The 22,446-nt window shown below is 30.0% G+C and overlaps 1 protein-coding gene across 3 annotated transcripts in view; it reads right to left on the reverse strand.

The window, feature by feature from the left end:
• Window positions 1–609: 609 nt before the first annotated feature.
• Window positions 610–22,446, reverse strand: part of LOC129951788 (bone morphogenetic protein receptor type-1B) — a 209,149-nt gene continuing 187,312 nt past the window's right edge. For 2 of the 3 annotated variants that reach the window (XM_056064107.1, XM_056064109.1), the window contains exons 2-3: window positions 3,339–3,526; window positions 610–3,263 (exon numbers count right to left, since the gene is read on the reverse strand). In XM_056064107.1, coding sequence (XP_055920082.1) covers window positions 1,959–3,263; window positions 3,339–3,526 — 1,493 coding nt within the window. In that variant the 3' untranslated portion in view covers window positions 610–1,958. Of the gene's footprint in view, window positions 3,264–3,338; window positions 3,527–3,721; window positions 3,914–22,446 lie in introns of those variants that run through there. The other variant, XM_056064108.1, reaches the window with a different exon arrangement.

Below are 22,446 nucleotides of genomic sequence, written 5' to 3' on the forward strand. Positions count from 1 at the left end.
TTCTATTTCCAGAAGTATTATTTTTGTTAATTTGTATTTCATTTTTGTATGTTTCTTATTATATTTTTTATTAAAACTTCGTGATCACTACAATTTTCCATCAATTACAGTCAACCAATATTTGAAAAATATTTTAATAATATTAATAATAATATAATATATTTATTTTGTATGTGTTAAGAAGAGAAAATAATATAATATTTATTAATTTTACCATAATTATAATATTTACACATTTTCTTAAATTTTAAATTAAATTATGAACTTATTTTTAAATAATTTTAATTTATATTTTTTTTGTCATTTTATTTTTGTGTTTATAAATTCAACTTAAACTTAGAGAAAGTAAGTTTATAGTTTTTTTGTTGTGTTGTTTTTTTTTTCTTTCTTATCTTAAATTTGCACATCTTTTCGTTTGTTAATAGGCATAATATATATTTACATAAACATTTTATAATTTATAAATATTCACAATAAGGCAGGCTTATTACACGAACTAATAAAAAAAAAGAACAACAAAACGGTCGCGATACACAAAGTATGTATACCCTTATCGCTACTCTTGTCTTTTTTTAGGTATTTCAAAAATTTGTGGATTTTTTGTTTGCATTTATTTTGTTTTTAAAATTTCGGCAGTCAAAATTGAATAATAGTTAATTGATTTTTAAAAAACGCTACAGAGGCATATTTTATCTGTTTTTTTACAATAAGGCAACTTAAGTTTTTATTTTTTAGTTTGCAAGTTTAGTAAAATTTTCTGCTTTAAAAATAAGGCATTGCATTTTTTTTAAACACATTTTACATATTTTATTTAATCTTTAAGACTAAAATTCATTCTGGCACATATTGAATATAGTAAATATATAAGTAAATTATTATTTTGTATACATTCACATTTTTTTAATTAAATAGTTAAATACATTCTTTTTTTAAGTTTTGTATTTTTTACATTAATTTTTCCATGACTTTAAAAACAGCCACAAAAAGGCTTATTTGTTATTTGATTACATTGCATGGAAAATTTGATAAAGCTAACAGAAAAAATGTGTTATAGTACACTGAACTTTCTCTACTTTCTATTAAAAAAATAAAACAACTACTTTCCTTTGTCTAAAATAAGAGGAGTAGTTTAGTTCTTGAAAGCTTAGTCAGGAAAGCGTAAGTTAATAGTTTTTAGAAGGCGTACATTGGCTTTTAAAGGACATTCTTTAAAGTGAATGGTCAAGATAATCTATGAAAAAGTCATACATTCAAAGAATTGAGAAATCATAGACCTTTTCAGGAGTTTTAATATTTTTGTATGGGATACCATCAATATTCAATGAATTTCTCTTCATTAAGTCAGTTGGAATTCTATTAAAAACTTATTTGAAATAGTAAAACATTTAATATTCTTTTGATTTAGGAAAAAAATTAAATTTGAATGGAGTTTACTTTCATAAAAATTTAAATAAATATTATATATATGAATTTCTTAAAGCCTTCAAGAAGTTAATTGTACTTGTGGAACGTAATATAAGAAATCTTAAAACAAAATACCATTACACCAACTTAAACTTCCAATTCTAACTATCAACCTCTTTTCATATTCATGTCTACAAAGATGCAAACACATGTTAATAATTTTTTAATTAATATTTAAAGCCATTGTTAACCAAAAACATTTTCTTTTTCGTTTAAATTTAATCTCCTCTTCTCCTTCCTTCAGTTCATTTTTCGTGCATAAATTAACATTTGTCAAAAGCTTATCTTATATTATTACATATTTTTAAATAAAATTAATAAAACAAGATGACATATTTCTTAGCTTAAGGTAAACTCTAAACCTTAAAATCTAAAAGAAAAAATTAAACATGACTTTGTACACAGCTGTTGCTTCCACATATCTCATTACTCTATACATTTGACAGTTAAAATCTTATTTAAAAATAAAATATAACATTTTTTTAAAACACTATCTACACTATTTTAATGGGGCAGTCATTGCAGTCTATTTCGAGTCTGCTAAGTGTCTTCTTAACTCTTAACGCTGTTAGCCGCACCGACGGATTCGGATGCCAGCATTCTTGCATAATTTTCGACAGCGTCGCCAGGACATCATCGTCCTGCCATCTAGCTGGAATTGGTGGTCGGAAACCTTTGACACACACCACAGCAAGCATATCTTCGAATGATGGGTCTGAGGGGACGACATCATGATATGGCAAGGCATAATCCTCGCAGATGGTTGTTTTTGATCCATGCACTGTTGTGTAACAACGTCGGCAAGCTTCCCACAAGACCAAACCAACTGAGTACATGTCGGCGCGTTTGAATTCTTCGAATTGCTTTGAATTCAATGTATCCTCCAGCACTTCGGGAGCCATATAGCGACGTGTTCCCACACGGGTATTCTGGGCAATGTGAATTTCATCCAATTCAGAGATGTATTTGACGGCAAGTCCAAAGTCGGCGATAGCGCACTGTCCATTACGCTTGACCAGTATATTTTTGCTTTTGATGTCCCGATGAGCAATTGCTGGTTTGCCAGGTGTTCCGAAGATTTCAGCATGCAAATGAGCCAAACCCGAGGACAGGGAATATGCGAGAATTTGCAGTTTTTGTGGTGTCAAAACGCTTCGCTGTAAATAATCGTGCAGACTACCTTGCTCGTGGTAGTCAGTGATTAACAGCATCTGAGTCCACGATCCATTACCCTTGATATCGGCTGCAATGAACCCGAGAATATTTTCGTGACGCATCAAAACAGTTTGATAGATTTCCGTTTCACGAAACCATGAAGCCTCTTCGGTGGTAAAGAATGTCTTAACAGCGACTTTCTCCTCACGCCACATGGCAAGCCAAACCTCACCATAACGTCCCTTGCCAACTTGTCGTACCATTTGAATTTGTTTAGCAATCGTTCGCTGCACCAACAACGGCAACCCAGATCCTGACCCTGAACTCTGTTCAACAAGCTGAGTTAACGGTGACATTTGTGCACCACACATTGAATTTATCAGTCTGGGTTGTTTGTGGAGCTTCTGGCGGCGGCGATAAATCAAACATAATCCTGTCATTACAAATGTGAATATTGCTACGCAGAGTATCATCAGCCCGATGAGAATGTATCGCTCTGGAGGTACAACTGTTGCGGGTAGATCTGGTGGCGGGGTTGTGGTCTTGGGTGTGAATGCAGGATGAAGATTACGATTACAATAATCACCACTATCACAGCAGGCAATATTTTTTCCATGTAAATGAGGCACTGATGCAACTTTGCACTGCAAATTGAAAAACAAAATAAAATATGCGTTAGTTGGATCTTCGGAACGAGGAATATATTTGTTTATAATTACCATTAAAAGACCACCATATTCTTCGGGAGGCATACATCCATAAGTTCTTTCTTCTTCATAGGTTCCGGTCATATCGTCATAAACTTCTTCAACTGAACTGAAGCACGAGCCACCCGGCCGTGTCTCACAAGTCCCATTGACCACATTGTCTGGACAGCTACCATCGCAGTAACAGGTAAGTGTACGGGCTAAAAAAAAGAAACATACAAATTGATTAGTTTTGTGTTTCAGGACACAAAGATATGATAAATTAGGAATAGTAAATTGTGGATCGTGTTTGAATCTATGTTCACTTTAAGTAAAAATTGATATATTTTGAAAAGAATTAGGGATACGTTTTGGTAGATTAATAAATACAATGTGCGGATCGTATTTTAACTTACGTTCCACTTTGAGTAAAAATTTGTTTATTTTGAGAAGAAAAAGACGCATAGGTACTAAACCTCGAAACACATCTCAAGAACACTGACTCATGGGAATTTGTCATTATTTAAAAGTATTTTAAATGAGTTCAGAAAATCAGAAACATCATTTGCTTGGAATTCCTTTAAGAATCACTACTTCTTAGAATTTTTGTTAAGATACGTTTAGCAACTATACACCACCTCAAATTCTAATATGTTCCAGTGATTAATTACTTTTATAACATACCGGATCTAGTTTCAACTTTGTAGTAACTTTATATGTCTCTTATTACGTCTTTTGTTCCAATCAATCAAACTCAATCAAGACACACAATCTCGCTGGCTCTCTCTCTTTCTCTCGTATGTGCACAGGTAATTCTTTTAATTATGGAATTAAAAAACAAAAACAAAATACAAGTTAATGATTTATTATAACTACAATCACTTGCTTTTTTCCCCTTTCTATACTTTTAACTATTGTTGTTTTGTTGGTGCTGCTAATTTAATTTTTTTTTACAACAATTGAGAGACGAGATTTTTGTCTGCTATGCTGGTAAAATTTTAAATAAGGTCAATATAAAGACACACTCATAGAAACAACTGGTTATAGAGTTTAAATAATATGACAAGGTTTATTTTTTTATTTTTCTATAAGATACGTACTAAGTACAGTGATTCGATTTGATACGATTCGATTTAAATTCAACCCCCCGGGCAAGGTCGTGCTTTGTTTTATGGAATTTACTCGTGTATGAAATTGCTTACTTTTTCTTACTTAAGAAATTTATATTTTATTTCTTTTTTTCTGATCGAAATTCATTTAAAAATGCAACAATTCAATGAATAGCAAAAGCAATCAAATAAAAAAACAAGCAATCTAGAAAATAATAACAATTTATAAAGATTTAGCTGTAATTAATCATTAAATGTGATTTAAGAATTAAATGTTGCGTGTGTCAAATGTTGTTTTATGGTTTTCTTAGAAGTTGTTGACAGAAAGACAGACAGATAGTCAAGAGTGCTGTGGCGAGAATGTGCTTTAGGTATCAGGGTAACAGAGGAGAAGGAAGTTAAAAAATAGCTTTGCACTTTCATTTATTTTAACCCTAAAGAAAAATAGGTATAGTAATAAGTCGTAGTTGCTTAAAAGTTACAGTTGCAGTTGAAAAAGATTTAATGGAAAAATTTTATTCTAGTTGATTCTTCTAGACATTCCTTCACATATGAGTCAATTATACCAATTTTGTCATTAATTAAGGTGCACTTGACTTTAAGAGCGATGTAATTTAGACTAAGGATTTTTAACACGCTAAAAATGAATGCGTTACATAATCGTCTAATAGCCTTATGTGCAATTTTTTGAGGAGGTTTGGAGGACAAAATGAAAAGTTGAAGTAGTTAAGCAACATGTACTTAAAACATATGACATTTATTTCACATTCCACAGCTTATAAAATGGTTTGTAATATGGATAATAATTCACATTATGAATTCCTGCTTGAGAAATTCCTCTAACTTTCAATGAATTTCAATTAAAAGATACAAACAAATCTCGAAATCCACTTCAATCAATAAAAATGCATTCCACAAGTTAATTAACTTTATTTTTCATTTCCTAGATAACATTTTTCTTTCCATTAACAAACAGAAACAAAAGTGATAACAAGAAAGAAACTTATAAAATTGGCAACAAACAAATTGCAAATGTTGTATTTTTGTTATTTTTCAATTAAAATTTGTATGTTATTTTTATCATAATGTCAGATAAAAAAAATTAAAACAATTAACCATATGTTTCATTTTAAAAACCAGCTGCAAAAACTATTTCAATGAAAAACTTTTGCAACAGATAAAACACTAAAAGAGGGCGTGTATTACTTTTAAAAAGCATTTATTTTATTTTAAATTTATTTATATACAAAACTCTATGCATTTGCATTCATTAAGTATTTGTTTTTCTATTTTTGAAAGTTTACGTCAAAGATAAGAAAAAATATTATTAGAATATTTTACTGTAGGAACTTTGGGTGTCCAATAGAAATTGTTGTTTTTTTCGACCCACAACTCACTTACAACTTATGCATGCACAGGGTTGGAGTGAGGTTGAGTTATATTGGAAATATTAGTCCCTTTTTATTTTATTTATCAATTTAAAATAAAATATGTTTCTAAACCACTAACATCGAACAAACAAAAATATACGTTCAACAAGTGAAATATTCAATTTCAGGGCATTTTTTAGAGGGAAAGGGGTAGAGATCTATACAAATTAATGTTTGTGGTGTTTTGAATAAAAAACACACTTTTTGGGAAAAAAATAGGGGACAGTTAGTTAAGTAAAATTAAAAAATCAACAGGGAAATCAAGTAAAACTTACATTCCACAAGTTAAATTTTAATGTTGGATCATGAAAAATCATCGGTTTTCCGCGATTTTTCTTTGAAATTGTAAAAGTTTTTGGCAAAAATATTAGTTTTGTGCAATCTTCAAAAATGATTCAAGTAGAAAGAACATATAATTTAGTCCTCGACTCATGCACAGAGTTTGTGCCAATTCAGTCCGGGCCTGATTTGTTTATTTTCAATGAGATTTTTGTTTTGTCTACAAATTGAAATTATTTAGTAAAATTGATTAACTAAAAATATGTATATGTATGCTTGTATAACATAAAACAAAGACGAAGAACAAGACAATAATAATTAAAAAAGTAGCGCAGCGGCGACCGCGGCGTTCGGTAGCAGCATTACATTTATAAACTTATCTTATCTAATATGGCTTTTGTGTGACAAGCGAAACATTGCTTCAATTTTTCTACGTGAGTTAGTACACATAGAATTTAACTTGTACATTGAGTCATAAGGGGGAAGGGTGAGAAGCATTATAATTTAATTACTCAAGTGTAATATTGTTGTTGTTTTATATGTTTACATTTTTATAGTTAGATAGAGATTGACACCATCTTATATGGGGAAAATGTTGAATTTCCCTTGGGCTATGACTTTAGTACTAATTGCATGTGCAACGCCTATAATATTACATTATTGTGTTAATGACAGTGATAAGTGACAGGCTTTTTGTGATCACAAAACAGCAACATAACAAAGGACGGACAGTGACTTTTATTTTATGCACATAAATGACTTTATATAGTACAGATGAAGTTTGTACGACCTTGGGGTTGAAAAATGAGTTTATACAACTTTATTTATTCTTTTAAGGATTTAATCTTTTTTTTTTAAGCCCCAGAATAAAAAAGATATATGTACATACAATTTAAAAGAAATGAAGAATTGAATGGAATATTTCCCTCACTCGAAAAATGGGAAGGTACATGATGCTTAAAAGTGTTCCTCGGAAATATTTGTTACGAGGAAAAGTTTTCAGGGAAACTGAGCTGCAATTGCATCAAATGTTTATCTGATGAACATTTATTTCCATGTAGATTTAAGTTTAAGACAGAAATTCCGTGCGAACAATTGATTCGAAGGGAAACAAAATTTAAACAGTTTCCTGATAGGCCTCAATATTATCTTTCAAGAAAATGGTTAACAGAAATAATTTACGATCGAAATATGTAAATTCATGCTTGAGTGACATCTGTAAGAGTAACTCAGTTTTACTTTTCCTTGAAAATAATGGGTGTCCCAAAATAAAAACATAATTTCATTTTGCCGCCATTTTTATGTAGTTAAGTGTTAATAATCCTAAAAACAATGGATTATATAGTATTGGGCAAGGAAAAAATTATACCATATCATTTTGATTTAAAAATTTAAAAAAAGGGAGTGTTTAATTATTTCGTAAAAAAGTTTAGCCCCGTTTAAATCGATTTTAAACATAAATAACTTGTCTATGTTTTTATGTTTTTTTTTCAAATTGTTCATATATTTTTAAGAACCCTTTTATATTTCAAAGGACGGGAGTAATGTTGTTTCAAATTGAATTCATCAAACCCGAAATATTTGTTCGCTATTTTAACATAATAATTTTGATTTTAAATTTCCACAAGAAAATCAATGCCTTAGCTGCACTAAAATGTCAAGTGAACTTTTAGCTTTAAAGGTATAACGTCTTTTTAAAATAATTAAAATTTTTCTTTAAACCAAAACTAGATATGTAGCATCAGCTTTTTTACATAGTTCGAAGACATTAAAACTTTAAAAGTGGAACTGGATTAAAACGTCAAAGTGCCATATATCGTGTTGGTATGGTGCGAGGAAGTAGCGGTTTTAAAAGATATTTTAAATTTTCTGGAAAAATAACGACAATTAAATGAAAAGTGCTTTCTCAAATTACCCGTAGGTTCTCTCCATCTCTGACAACCGTACTCGCACACAGGAATTTTTGAGAGTTGCAAGTCACTAGGCCCTAGTTTTCAACGGACTGTTGCGCCAATCAATTTATTTATGTTTTAGTCGTATAAAATTCAATTTGATTGTGTACTGTCTCGAATATTAATAATGTTGAAAGTATATCACCAAACTTTTTTCATATCGATACAACGGTTCCAAGGGCCTCAACTAAGAATATGGAAATGCATTGACATCTCCAAATTTCTTCAATGGGATACGTTTCTTGAAACACTCAAGCCATGATAGCTTCAAATGGAATGCTTAACGTGTATTAAATTTTACTACAAAAATTAGGGTATTTACAGCCATAGCTAATATTTGGATCATCTAGCTTCTTTCTTAATTTATCCTAATCGAAAATTCTCAGCATTTTTATTTCAATAGATTTTGACCGATTATTATTGAATTCTCAATTCAAACATACTTTAGAAACTCTAACAACAAACTTACAGTTTTGTATTTGAAAACGGCAAACAGGAAGATATAAAAGTAATTAATAATGTTTCTTCAAAAGTAATATTGTTCTAATGTTAACTCAACCTTCACATAGTCTAGTTATCACCTTAAATGAAAATCTATTAATTTATAAGCAACAACTCAAATAAATTTTAATCTCGTTAAGAGTTAATAAATTAAATACTCATTTTTCATTCATATCATGAAAATATAAAACTAAAACCCAAACTCACAGAAGAAAACCTATAAACCCACCACCATCATCATAATCATCGTCAATTTAATATCGTCTCATTCATAATTCCATGGAATCGTCGTTATAGCCTTAACCGGATGTGCTTCATCTAACACCTATCAACAAAAACAGCCATTTGTTTTTTTTTTTATTTTATTTTTGCAACAAAAACAACTCACAGTCACAGTCATCATACAATTATGTATATAAATGCAAACTAACTAATCACTGGAAACGAATAAAAGAAAGAAAAAAACTGTTGAAACAAAAATAAAATCAAAACTTACAATAATAATAATAAAAATGTATATAAAAATATTGCTAACATGACACGTAGATCCTATAAAATAAAATTCACACCCAACATGTGTCAATGCAATTATCTAAGATTCAACATGCATGAAGTTCTGTTTCTGCTGCAGTTGATTTTTGTTGTTGTCTGTTTTTCTGTACGGGCCGGCAACGGACGAACGGACGGACAGACGTATCTAAGCCTACCTACCCAAGGAATGTTCTTGATTTTTTGTTCTTTTATAGGTACACAGACAGTAAACACCTTGGTTTACTTTCTGCTGCATCCGTAAGATACAATTAAACTAAAAATCGGGATAAACAGATACATTTTTGCTTTTTATTTCCTTTGTCAAATTTCAGAAAAATGTGCATATTCTTGACTTCGACTCGAGTAGGAAGGAACTGATGTGTGATGTGTGTTCACAAACAGAGCGCAAGCCATTAATTAATGACATATGCTGCGTATATGCTGCATGCATATAATATGCACCATGGTATGATGCATACTTAAATTCGTTGTCCTTTTCATCATAAATATGAGTACTCGTGGGATATCTAACTACGAGTATCTATGTATCTATCTCTTTGGTGTGGCTCTGTTTGCTCTGGCTTTGGCAATATGTTGTTGGAAGTATGAACACAGCTAAAAACAAGTCGTTGAACGGTCTTCTTATGAATGAATAAATACAGAAACAACAACAACAAAAAAAACAAATAATTATAAAAACCGACCTACCCACCTTGGGTATAAAAAGGCGACGATGATTGTGATGATCATCATCATTACCATGTTGACGATGATGGTGAGGTGGTGGAGTTGGAAGAAGGATGAAAGCTCATAATAAGGGGCGGATTTTGTTGCCAACAATACATTCAATATTAATTACTCAATGCTAGAGCAGTAAGGCGTTCTTCTAAGGTGCTGATACTTGAAAAATTTAAACATTAGAGTTTTAGAAGTACTTTGTCAAAGTACAAAGTATTTAAAATTAAAACAAAATTCCAAACATCATTCAATTGCCTGGTTAAAATACTCTTCAATTACTTAAAGCACTACTTAAATTCTAAAATGCTTATTATTTTGTACTTAGATACTTAAAAAAATAGTGTAACTTGTCTTTTTCCAGTTGACGAACAATTTCCAGTATTAAGTAAATATTGCCCCTTGAAGGACTAAAAGCCCTAAATAGTTTAGTAGTTTAAAGTACTGGTTGAAAATTTTTTGTCTGCCCTCAAATAGCAGTAAAATTAATAATGACTGCTTTAAGTGGGCCCCTTTAATTTATCAGTGACACAGAGTGACAATAATGCGACATCAAATCCGTCCCTTTAAAGAGGATGTGACGTTGGGGGGAGGGGGCTTGTTGCAATATATTTTTCTCAATAAATTTCCTTCAGAAAAACGAAACGGACGGATGAAGAAGGCCATGCACAATTTGAAGGAGCTCTTTCAAAACATTTAACCAAGGAGAATCATATTTCTTGATGTTGTTGTTGTTATTATTATTGTTGATCCAAGTATATAGCTATATTTATGGGTATATAAGTTAAGTTTGGTTATTTCTTTCAATTATTTTTGCGCGCGCAAAATAATGAATGGGCGGCTGCAGTTCTTTGTGGATTGTGGGATATTCGTTTGCTTTTACTTATATAAAAATATATCCAACAGAGTACGGTTGGGTGAATTTTTGCTTGGCTAAACTTAAACACTCACAGGAAACGAGTGATAGTCTTCGTATTCGTCGTCGTAGTCTTCGTCTTACAATCTTAAAAAAAAAATATGATGATAGTCACATTGAGAAGCGGGGGTGTTGTAGGACTAAGAAAAGATATGAATTATTGTTTATTTAATTTTATATGACAACACAAAAAAAAATCATAAAAATACGTTTGTTGGGGTTCAAAGATTAAGTTCCTAATAGCACAGCAGTTTTGTATGTATAAGATGTGATGTGTCTTTAAATTACATGCCGAAGCGCTTCTCATTTCACTCAAGTATGCAATATTCAATATATATGACTAATATATAAAAATAAAAGGAAAGGGGAAGTTTCGCATGAATGCAACTGATATTACGCCTCAGCACATAACTTAAAGTTAATGTGAGAAAATTTCATTAAAATAATTAAATAGACAAAAAAAATAGAAAATTATTCAATCTTAAAAAGTTATGTCAATTTGAGACAAAGAAACACACCGCTACGTCACCATTTATAGACGTTTATTTCACAACAAGACCTAATCAATCATCAACCTTTTAGAAAAAAAAGTAATAATGTTGACAAGTTGCGGGCATTTGTTTCGTTTGTGTGTATTTTATAAGTCTCGCCTTATCATGAACAAAAATTTAAATTTAAAGCATAACTAATTAGTTTTTGTTTTGTATATTTGTTTATTTGAACGATAAATTAGATTTTGATATTTATTTTCAATTATGAAAATAACATATAATTATATTTCCGTCAAAATGTACCGAATTTGGTTTGATATTTTAATCAAATAAATTTTCTAAGGTGTGTATTTCCGGTTTGAATGTACCTACTTACATTTATTTAAATCGATTTATCATTAAAGTATTAATATTAAGTTTTTAATTTGATCTCACATTGGGCGCCATTTAGGATTAAGTTTTTTTTTTATTTTATTTGTATGAGTGAACTTTGTATTTATAACAACTTTAAGACCTAACCATCAGGTTTAGCTTTGAAGTCCATAATAAAGTGAATACAATATTATTACAAATTTTATAATATTGGACTAAAATTAGGTTTAACTGAAGAATTTTTAGTAAAATGAAGCTTATAAACGCAATTTGTCAAGCATTTATAAATTAATTTCATTTGCTTATTATTAAACAATTTATAACGATATTTTTAATTGTACCGCAAATTGGGCACCATTTAATATAAACTTTGTTTTTGTTTGTTTAAGGAAACATAAATGTCAAATTAAAATTTTGAATTATTAGGCAATTTAGTTAACCTCTCGTTGTGCGCCATTTAGGTTTGAGTAAAATGAAAACTGAGAAATTTGACTATTACTTCACTTCAAAACCAAGTAGGTTGTTTATTTGAGGACAAAATTTGACCAGCAAATTCAGGTATCAAGTCATAATTACTTATTTTTAAATGTATACATAATTATCTGTCATTTGGGTAAACAAATTGCCACCCTTGACACTTTGACAGTTTGCTTTGACTTGCAGTCAAAATAAAAGATATTATCAAAATGAAGGACACAATCCTTCATCACTCATTTACTCACATATCTGTGCCTATATTCAACAGCTTAGAAGACAAGACAATTCAATTCATTATTGTAAAGTTGTGGCACACACAATAATAACAATAATTACCAATCTATGCACCTGATCATCATGCATTTCTATAGATAGATATAAACATTAAGTTACATCTCTCATTGCATAGAAAAGATACTTAGATGCTGGCTGAATGTCACGTGAAGTGTCTTTTTTTGTCTCTTGCTTTTTGTTTCATTTATTCACATTTTCTTTATCTACGATCTGTCCATTATTGCAAATCAACTCATCAATCAGGAAAATCGTGATCAGAAGTGCGACGGCTTGACAATCGACCTTGACGAGATAGTCATTTGTCAAAAGTTTTTTTTCTCTTTTTTTCTTTTAAATGGTTGTATGTGTTTATACATAAAAAAGTAACTTTATATGCAAAAAACTTTAAATATATTCATGTAGGTACTCGTATCTATTTGAATTCTCTGCAAAAAATAAATTCTTATTCAAAAACATTCAAGAGTGTAGGAATGGTGATGGTGGTACATGTAACACAGCATTTGTAGCTTTGAGATACAATAGATAGACAGATCACGAAAGAAAAAAAAATACATAAAAGCAATCCATGAGTTTTGATTTAAAATGTATATGCATAAAGCTTGATACATTGATTTAACGGAATTTCATTACAAAAACAAAACAAAAACTACAAGAAACTATTTCTAGACCCACTCTCTCTCCCATTTTATTTATCTATGTAAGACAAAAGAAAAACACCTGCATGCATTTTTTTATGAATTAAAAAAACATACTAAAAAACATAGCTATTAGCATCGCCCCATCATAATCATAAGCAATCGGATGAAAAACAAAACCGAAAGAAATCCAATCTCATAGCACATAGCGACCAAGCCCCATGGCTGCATTTGATTTTTAATTTTGTGATTTCTTATGTATATTTTTATTTTTGTATTATTATTCAAAAGATACACCTCCTCAATTTCGAACGAACGCCACCACACTCCATTTGGTTCGGTACCACATTGAGTGTGCGTGTGGGTTGATTTGAAGTCTAATAGTCTGTGAGATTGAGTTGAATAGATTTTGACTAACGCTTTGATATTTTTCAAACAGAAGATTTATCGTCAATAGCTCTACGAGTTGTTGAATTGACCTCACATTGGGCGCCATTTAAACTTTACCTTTTAACTCCCTGAAATGTGTTTGTCTTGGCCTCAAATTGTCCGATATTTCAGGTATACGTCTCAAAGTGTTTTCTTGCTCCATTTAATGTTGTTAAACTGTTTTTGAATTGACTTCACATTGGGCGCCATATAAGCTTTTTCTTTTTATTTCTTGGGCGCCATTTAAGATTAGCTTATTAAAGTATCACTTAACATTAGCTTCTTAAAATTTACCTTAGATTGGGCCCCATTTAAGGTCTTCTTGTTAACTTTTTTAAATCAATTTAATTTTTTCAAGTTTCATACTTGACTTTCACATTGTGTGCTACTAAAAATCTACTTTCTTTACTTGAGTATTGAAATTGATCTCCACATTGGGCGCCATTTATAAATACCTTATTTTAATTATAAAAAGGCATTTTAGCTGGACTCTATCAAATATAGCTTAACACTACTATATAAATGGATAGCTTCCATCAACTTAACCTCCCAAACTATATAACTGCTGTTTGACTTAGTTCTTACGAAAACAAAATAAAATGAATAAAGAAAAAATACAAAAATATGTTCAAATTAGCATACGCCTGTCAAAACACTTAGTAGATGCAAATTAGAATAAGTAAAATTGTATCAATAGATAAAGTGTCTTTTTTTTTTTTTTTTTTTTATTAATTCTATACTTCCAGCACACGCTTGAACTATAAACTTTCATGTCTGTGTTGTTGTTGTTTTTTTTGTATAATGGCAGTTTTGTATTGTTATTTAAACTTAAAGTGTGACTCGATCTAATTTTTGAAATTTAATCTTCAGTAAGAACAATTTTAATTATGTCTGGCAACGCTAACAACCGCAAAAAAAATTATAAACACTATCAATATCATCTGATGTTGTTTAGCGAAATCCTTCTCAACGTCAACCTACACACCACCACTTTTGTGATACAAAACTATCTGTCAGATTAAAAAACAAAAAGTACACACAAAATCACTGCAATATAAGAGACGTAATCGTGTGGGGTAGATTAATATAAAGTCTATTCAGTAACCTCAAGAGCAGTCAAAATGTCTACCTGATCTCTACGTACGTCGTCGTTGTTGGCGGAGCGTTGTTGCTCGTTGGTGGGTCGGTGGGAGATAAAGTGTTGAAAAATTACAACAACAAAAATTTAAGAAAAACAACCCATTTATTGCGGGGGAAGTTTGGTTGTTGATTTTCTTAGTTATAATCTTCTCCAGACATTAACGTCATCTATGACGTATACGCTCCTACATATGGCCTCGCGTAAATGCTGCCGCTGCTGCTGCCGTTCGAAGATATCATTTTGAAATAAAAAACAAAACAAAAACAATACAGTTGCTCAAGAGTACTTATGTAGCTGTTGATTACGATTTTCGCTGATTTGTTGTGCGTGATGTTGGCGAAAATGTGTATAAATTCATTCATAATATGCTGTGGCTTTGATGGAGATGACGGCGGTGGTGGTGGTGCCGTTACAAGTGGGCGAAATTTATAATGAAAACAGAATAAGAGGTTAATATTGAATAGTTGCGTGGGTATTTTTGTTGTGTTTTTGCTGTTTTTGTTAATAAATAGAAAAAATCGCATCCGTCAGTATACTTACGGTATTTGGGTGATGTATAAACAAAACAATGAAAATATATGTACTTGAAACGGATGAAAGTGATAACACTTGTAAAAGGTGAAAAACTTGAAAAAATAAATATAGTTTATTTTTTTCCTTTTATGAATGAAACATTTATATGAAATTAAGATCTATGGTTTTTCATTTATTATTTACGGAATTATCTTGACCAATGACGATTTTAGAAAATGGTCAGGACTTTGTCAAAGTCGTCAAACAAACTGTAGTAACGGATAGATCAGGTAAATAAATGAGCAAATAAACTACGCCCATTTCATGGCACAATCCTACAGACCTTTATTTATGAGTTTTTTACTTGAACCTTGCATTGGGCGACGTTTAACTGAAATTTTTAATTTAAGATATTAAAGTACTAAACGTTTGGCTCCATTTAGGTTTAAATGGACTAAACTCATAAATACAAAAATTGAACACCATTTCAATTTGCAATCAAATAAGGGGATATTTGACAAAAAAATTAATCAACCAGAGAAGATGGTTCAGAAACGGGATCAGCTTGACTAATGCCCATTTCAGAAAATGGTTAAGACCCCGTCGAATCCTTTTTTTTTTAAACACTAAGCTCTTGACCATAAAACTACGCTATAAGGAGGCTTTTAAAATCCATTAATTTGAAATAAAAAGAGTAGGGGTTAAAACACAGCCCTGAGGCACACCATATTTTTTTCTGTTAAATTTAAAAATTGAAAGCGCATCCAATCGAATTGTTTATAACTATTTGGTCTAATTTTATTCTCCACACACCACTTTAATCTCAGAGGCATTAAAGATCTTCAAATCATGATAAATGGACTTAAATGTCAGATTTTCTTTTTGGATCTCCATTCGGTCATCATTTAGAATATAAATTTTGTTGTTTGACTTAAATTATTGAAGATTAAGCAAAAACTATCTTTTATATCAATAATACTCTATGATTTCCATTTAGTAAAGTCAAAAAGGTTAATGGTTGATATTTCGACATTGAAAGTGTGCGTTAGTTAAGACCTTTTCAATGACGCATGAATGAAATTAAATGTGGGCGAACCTTAAATTAACCTTTTCCCGCCAAAAACGATAGCTCATAACTCAGTATTGTTATTTTGGACGTTTTAAAAAATCAATGAATATTATGTTGTTGATTTTTTTTGAGGCCTTATGATCTCATAAATATTAAAACAGTCTCTTCTTTCCTTAAGCCCACTATAATAACCAAAATCATTATCATCAACAACAATTTTTTTTTGTATTTTATTTCAGACAAAGGTAAATATCTTTTTAATAATGATGCTAAATGACCGGTTCTTCGCATCAAATATCAATTTGTTATGATTATAATTAGAATAATCTATAGGATTATGGTGGTTTCTCCACATTGAGTCATACATATGTTGGTAGGTTTATAAATTTACAACTTAAATCTATTCAAAAACACATAAAATAATAATATTTTTTCCTTTCCATTCAAGTGTGCAAGATTCATTCATTCATTGAATTTAAAGTTAAAAAAAAAAACAAAAATTAATTCAGTTTAATGTTTTAAACTTTAAAATAAATTAGAAAAATAAAAAAAAACATTAATGAACGCAGAGGTGGAGAAGATACGGTTAAATTTGCATCTTTAATTCATTTTCATATTAAATTAGAAGAGACTTAGACAAAAAAAAAACACTTAACTTTCTTATGGTTACTGCCCATTAAGTGGGCGTTTCTATCTATTTTAATTTAATTTCTTTTTCTTTTTAAACCAGTCACAAAAAAGACGTTTTTTAATGTTTTATAACCACATATTTATGCATTTACAGCAAAAATTCTAACTGGTTCGTAACACGCCTCTTCGATTTGTTATGCTTTAAACAAAGGCTTTTTTAGACTTTATAGACTTGTTTGATTTTAATCCAAGCAACAATTAAATGCATAAACAGATTAATAATAATTAGACATGTATCTTCTCTCGTGGAACTTTTTGAATTGATATATTGATATAATTATAATAAATTATATTCAAATCCATTTAAAGAGAACAACAACAAGGATTACACACATCAACGTTTTTGCATACAGTTCCCCATCATCAAGTATAAAATTGTAGAATCATCTGTCATTTTGAATAATGCTTTAAATGATGGTCATGACAAGATGGCGATTTAAATGAATGACGTACGGAGGCGATGTCACTTACTGACATTTTCAGTAGAATGTTTATTAAATGACTTCTTCTTCTTCCTTTTTCTTTAAGTTTATACATATAGAAAGTTCAGACTTTAAAAGTTGTTATTACATGAAAACGAGTATTTAAAAAGAAAACAAAACTCCATGTCAAGTTCGAATGCGGTCACAGTTATGTCTGTCAAAATAAAAGGAGAAAAACAACCGTGAAATAAAGTATGAGAAAAAAAAACAGTGTGTGTGGGTATTTTGCAAAGTGTCATTCAAACTGTCACTACAACTGTCATTAATTAATACTTGTAACGCTGGATAACAGAAATATTTTTTTTTATCATTTGTAAAGTGTCAATGTTGTTTTTTGTAAGGGGACTTGTGAGATTTGTTTGTTTTTGGACTCTCACCATACAAGAAAATCAGGGAAACAAACGACTTAACGTGACTTTTTTTATTTTCATTTTGTTGTTTTTGAGCTTTTCAGGTAAATAATAATAAATAAGTAGGTAGATAGAAATAAGGAATTTGTTTTAAGTTTAATCAAAAAGGTGTATTGATCGATAAGATAACAAGTTTGTGGTATATTTCTCTAGAAATATTGTTTACAAACATCGCCGTGACTTTTTTTCTTTCTTTTTTTATATGTAACTACATTCAGCTTTAAATTCTTGGAAGCTTTGTTTTTTTAATGGGAAACGATTAGTTTTTATCGCATAAACACAAATCTAGGTAGGTTTTTTTTTGTATTTAGCAGGCAAGAATATGAAACTAGAAATTACTGAAGTGATTATGTCATATTTTTGTTAATTTGTTATTATTTCAGTCTGAAAAATCAAGGGACATTTATTTGTCCCACTTGTATGCACTTGGAATTATAAAAAGTGTAAATGTGACATGAAGAAGATGTTAAGAAGAATAGAAAGTGTAAAATTCACAATTCGAAGAAAGTGGCGCCCAAGGTAAGACTTTATCAAGGCTAATAAGTTGAAATGTAAGAACTATTAAACTACAAACATAAATACAATAGCTATGTGCTTATTGTCAATCGTAAGAGAAAAACAAAATTTAATAAGAGAACTGAAAATGAACTAGGGAAGTAATGTGCTTTGAAACTAATTATAAAAAGAAAGAAAATATAATTCAATAACAAAAACAAAAGTGAAACATTTTTTACTAAATGGCGCCCAACGCGAAATTCGTTTATGTCGAATTCAAGAGTTTTTTTCAACTATTTTTTACTTTTGAAGACCACACATATGCAACTAATTATACACAAATTATCAATTTTTTAAAAACATTGAAACATGCATTTGTTTGTTTTTAAATGGCGTCGAAATACGGATTATTAAAGCAAACGTGGCTACATTGAAAGTTTAAAGAGTAGTTCGTTTTAAAGTCGTATATAAATGGCAAGTTTATTTTATCAAAAGGAAAAACATTTCAATTAACAAAAGAACTGATTAAATTGACGTTTAAATATAAAGAAAAATTACCCAATGAGCTTTGGGTTGAAACGGATTGAGTCCTGAAATGCTTTTGTAGCTTTAAGATCTGATTTCAAATACACAATAAGGCAAATTTTGACAGTTGAGAAGTTTATTCAATTGAAATAGAAATTGCTCCTTCCAATAAAGGTTCGAAAACCTACCTTCAGAATTGAAATCGTGACTAAGTCAAGATGAATAATAATTAAACTCAATACCGCAACGTGTTAAGCATTAATCTAATATTTTCACCATCAACTTCATGAATCTAATAAATATTCTCGGCACATATTCATAAACTGATAAGAGAGTCTTTGTTTTAATTTTAAAAAAATTGTTCACCTGACGAATGTTAAAAACCTTTACTAAGTCTAAGCTTAATTTATGTACGAGTAGTTAATAATTTCACGTCATTCTTAATTCAAAACAAACTGTTACTATGTATAATTGCAGCACCTCGATAGATTTAAAGAAAAAAAAACATCATCTGTCTAGACTGAAAATTATGTATTGAAGCTCAGAAAGTGAATGTATAACCTCACCTATAGACAAAAAAAGTGAAGAAAATTGAAAATAAAAACAAATGACAGAAATGCCAATTCATCTCAGTGCGACGGACTCAGCTTGACGTCTGCGTCTTTTGACGCTCACTCACAGCTAGCCAGCCAATCCAGAAGTATAACAGTGCGGCATGTTGCTAAATCATGCTGTGTGAAATGACAAACTCACACGCACATTGCACGCAATCAAAAATATTTTTTTTCCACAGCCTCCTTTCTCCCATATCGCCTCCATCATTCTCCTTAAATTAAATCCTTTTTCTCTTTCTTTTTTGGTCTCTCTTTCTCCCTCTCTTAAATGCACTGCACCATCAAACAAGCAGCATCAATATCAACATGCGTTTCCTCTTTTTATACATTTTTTTTCTTGAATTTCATGCGTTTTCCTCGGAAAAATTTCATTTTCTAAAAATAGAAATGATTGCTCAAGGCAGAAAAAAAAATCAACAAACCTATAAAACGTATACATTCTGAAAGTATCTATAAAAAAAACTACACATCTGTTTTTGTATATCGATGCGAGTACGAGTAATTCTCGCTTAAACAAATAGATCACGTTTTTTATCAATAAATATATAATTATTATTTTTATTGAATTTATACTCTGGGGGCATGCAAAGCACATACAGAATTCCATATCCCCCTGTCTGGATAACAGACTTACATTTTGTGGGCCAAACAATTTACAAATATAGACAATTTTTACATATAAGGTTATTAAGGCAGCAGCGTGCTGCATGCTGCGTGCAACGGCGGCGCGCGGTATGCAGTGCAGTCATTTTTATTTTGTATCTCTGACCAGTTTTGGGCTGAGTGTTGCAGCAAATATTATGATGGGTGGATTGAACTCAGAAACAGTCCAAGTATAAGTTTGTTTGTTTTTTTTTTAATAAATATTTAAACAATGGAATATCAAAACAAATGTTCAACGAAAAATCATCAAAATGCATTTTAAAACAAATAAAAGACAAAAACAAAGACACAAAACTCACACAAAGAATGTCAAATTTTTATCAGTTGCTGTCATTTTTTGTTAAAGTTTAAGTCATTTTATTTTTCTCACCTTTTTTGTGTCAACAAATATTCCACACAACACATCGCATCACAACCGTCAATTGAGGTAAGGTGAGGTGAAACTCCAAACAAACATACAAATCCCCTCAAGTATTCAAATACAAGATATACAAATAAATAAAAAAAAAGCACTTATCATTTTTGAAATAACTTGACAGAATCTGACGATGACAGCAAACGAATGAAGACGACATCAACAAATGTCAACGAAAACGTCTCACAACAAAATAAAGAAAATACAAAATTGAAGATTTGACAGATAATCAAGTGTCAAATTATGTAAACTACTTATCTTTTAATATAATAAATAATTTTCTATTTGTGTTTGGTTTTTGGTTATCTGTTTTTTTTTATTTTGAGGGTGGTTTTTGAAGGAGGAGAGTTTGTATATAAATATTTTTCTCATATCAGTTTGTTATTTTGACCGACTTATTTTATAATTTGTTTGTTATTTATTTTAAAGTTTGTATAATAAAAAAAAAGAATTTATATCTTATCAGATATAATTATTATATTTCTTTTTCTCACCTCAGTCTCGTGTATTGATCGTGTTTGGTTGATAGGATATTCTTTAAAAATGATTATTTTTAATCTTCTTTCTTTTTTTGTTCTCCTCCCCTTTTATTTTATTTTTCTTTAAAAAAAAATTACAATATTTATGTACATTATGAATGCATCCGTTTCCTGATTGGAATTTAAAATGAATCTGACGTAGCACCAGCGGCATATGCATGTCACTCATTCGACGCGGGTTACAGAACGGATGTGTATGCATGATGAAAGATGTTTTTCTTTTTTGATTTTGTATTGAAATAATATAAATTGTTATACAAGAAAGGTATGCTCTGTCCATAAATACAAAATTTATTTTTGGGTGAAAAATATGTAAAAAAAAAAAGAGATGGAAATTATTAATAACAAAACAAATGAAGAAGTGAGGGGGAGAAGAGGGAAAGGGGGTTGTAAATTATACTGAGTAATGTATTTTAAATCGTGCCAAATTGAAGAAGAGTTGTTGTAGAGGAATATTAATTTCCTTTAACGAGAGAGAGACATTTTAAATATTTAGAAGAATTTTAAAAAATAAGGTATTTGAGGGTATCTTCGTTCAATTTAGGGACTATCATGAATAAATTTCCGTGGGAATGCTTTCCATTCACGAAAATTGAGAACATATTTGGTGAGTATATATTCCTTGGAGTTACTTTACACTGCTCTTAGTGACCAAGGCTTCCCAACAACATATATTTCCTTATTCGGTTGATAGATAGAAAATATTCGAAGGATTGACATTTTATCCAAGAAAACCTTCTTCAAGTCACTAACGTCGATTGGTTGTTTTTAAGTCTTAAATAAAGTGAATAGTTTAATATTTTTTTTTAAAAAACGACTAACATAGATCATCAGTGAGCGAAATTCACTCATTTCAACTATAATTCAAGGAAGGTGTGTAATTTCTTAGAGACAAAAAAAATTATATAGTTTAATGTAATTTTTCTCTAAGTATTGCACTTTTTGGGGTGATTTTTATCCAAAATTTATTTTTTTTTATTGAAAAATAGTACATTTACTTGAAATAAAAACAAATAGTGGAATTGCCCATATATGAACTACAATAATAATTCGAATTTTGACTGAGAAAATCTAGCTTGAATTGCAGTTAATACAAACAAAACATAAACCAATACAATTTAATAGTTTCAAATTCTTCAAGAATATTATTGTGAATTTTGCTAAATGTCTCAATTTGTATGTATTTCAATACAATAAATACAACTTTCAAATAGTTATAAATTCTAAAAAATCATGATTCTGTAATTTTTGTCCTCTAAATATTTTACTCAACAAATTTCGATAGGTATAGTTTTATATTTTTAGAAGAACAAAAATTTAAAAATAATAATAATTAATACATAAATTATTGTTTTGATACTCCCCAGACATTTTTACAAAAATAATTCAGCAATAAATTTTGCTTTCCTTAAAGCATTCCTATTTGATGACTAT

The sequence above is a fragment of the Eupeodes corollae genome, chromosome 3 (assembly GCF_945859685.1).
Source record: "Eupeodes corollae chromosome 3, idEupCoro1.1, whole genome shotgun sequence".
Taxonomy (NCBI): Eukaryota; Metazoa; Arthropoda; class Insecta; order Diptera; family Syrphidae; genus Eupeodes; species Eupeodes corollae.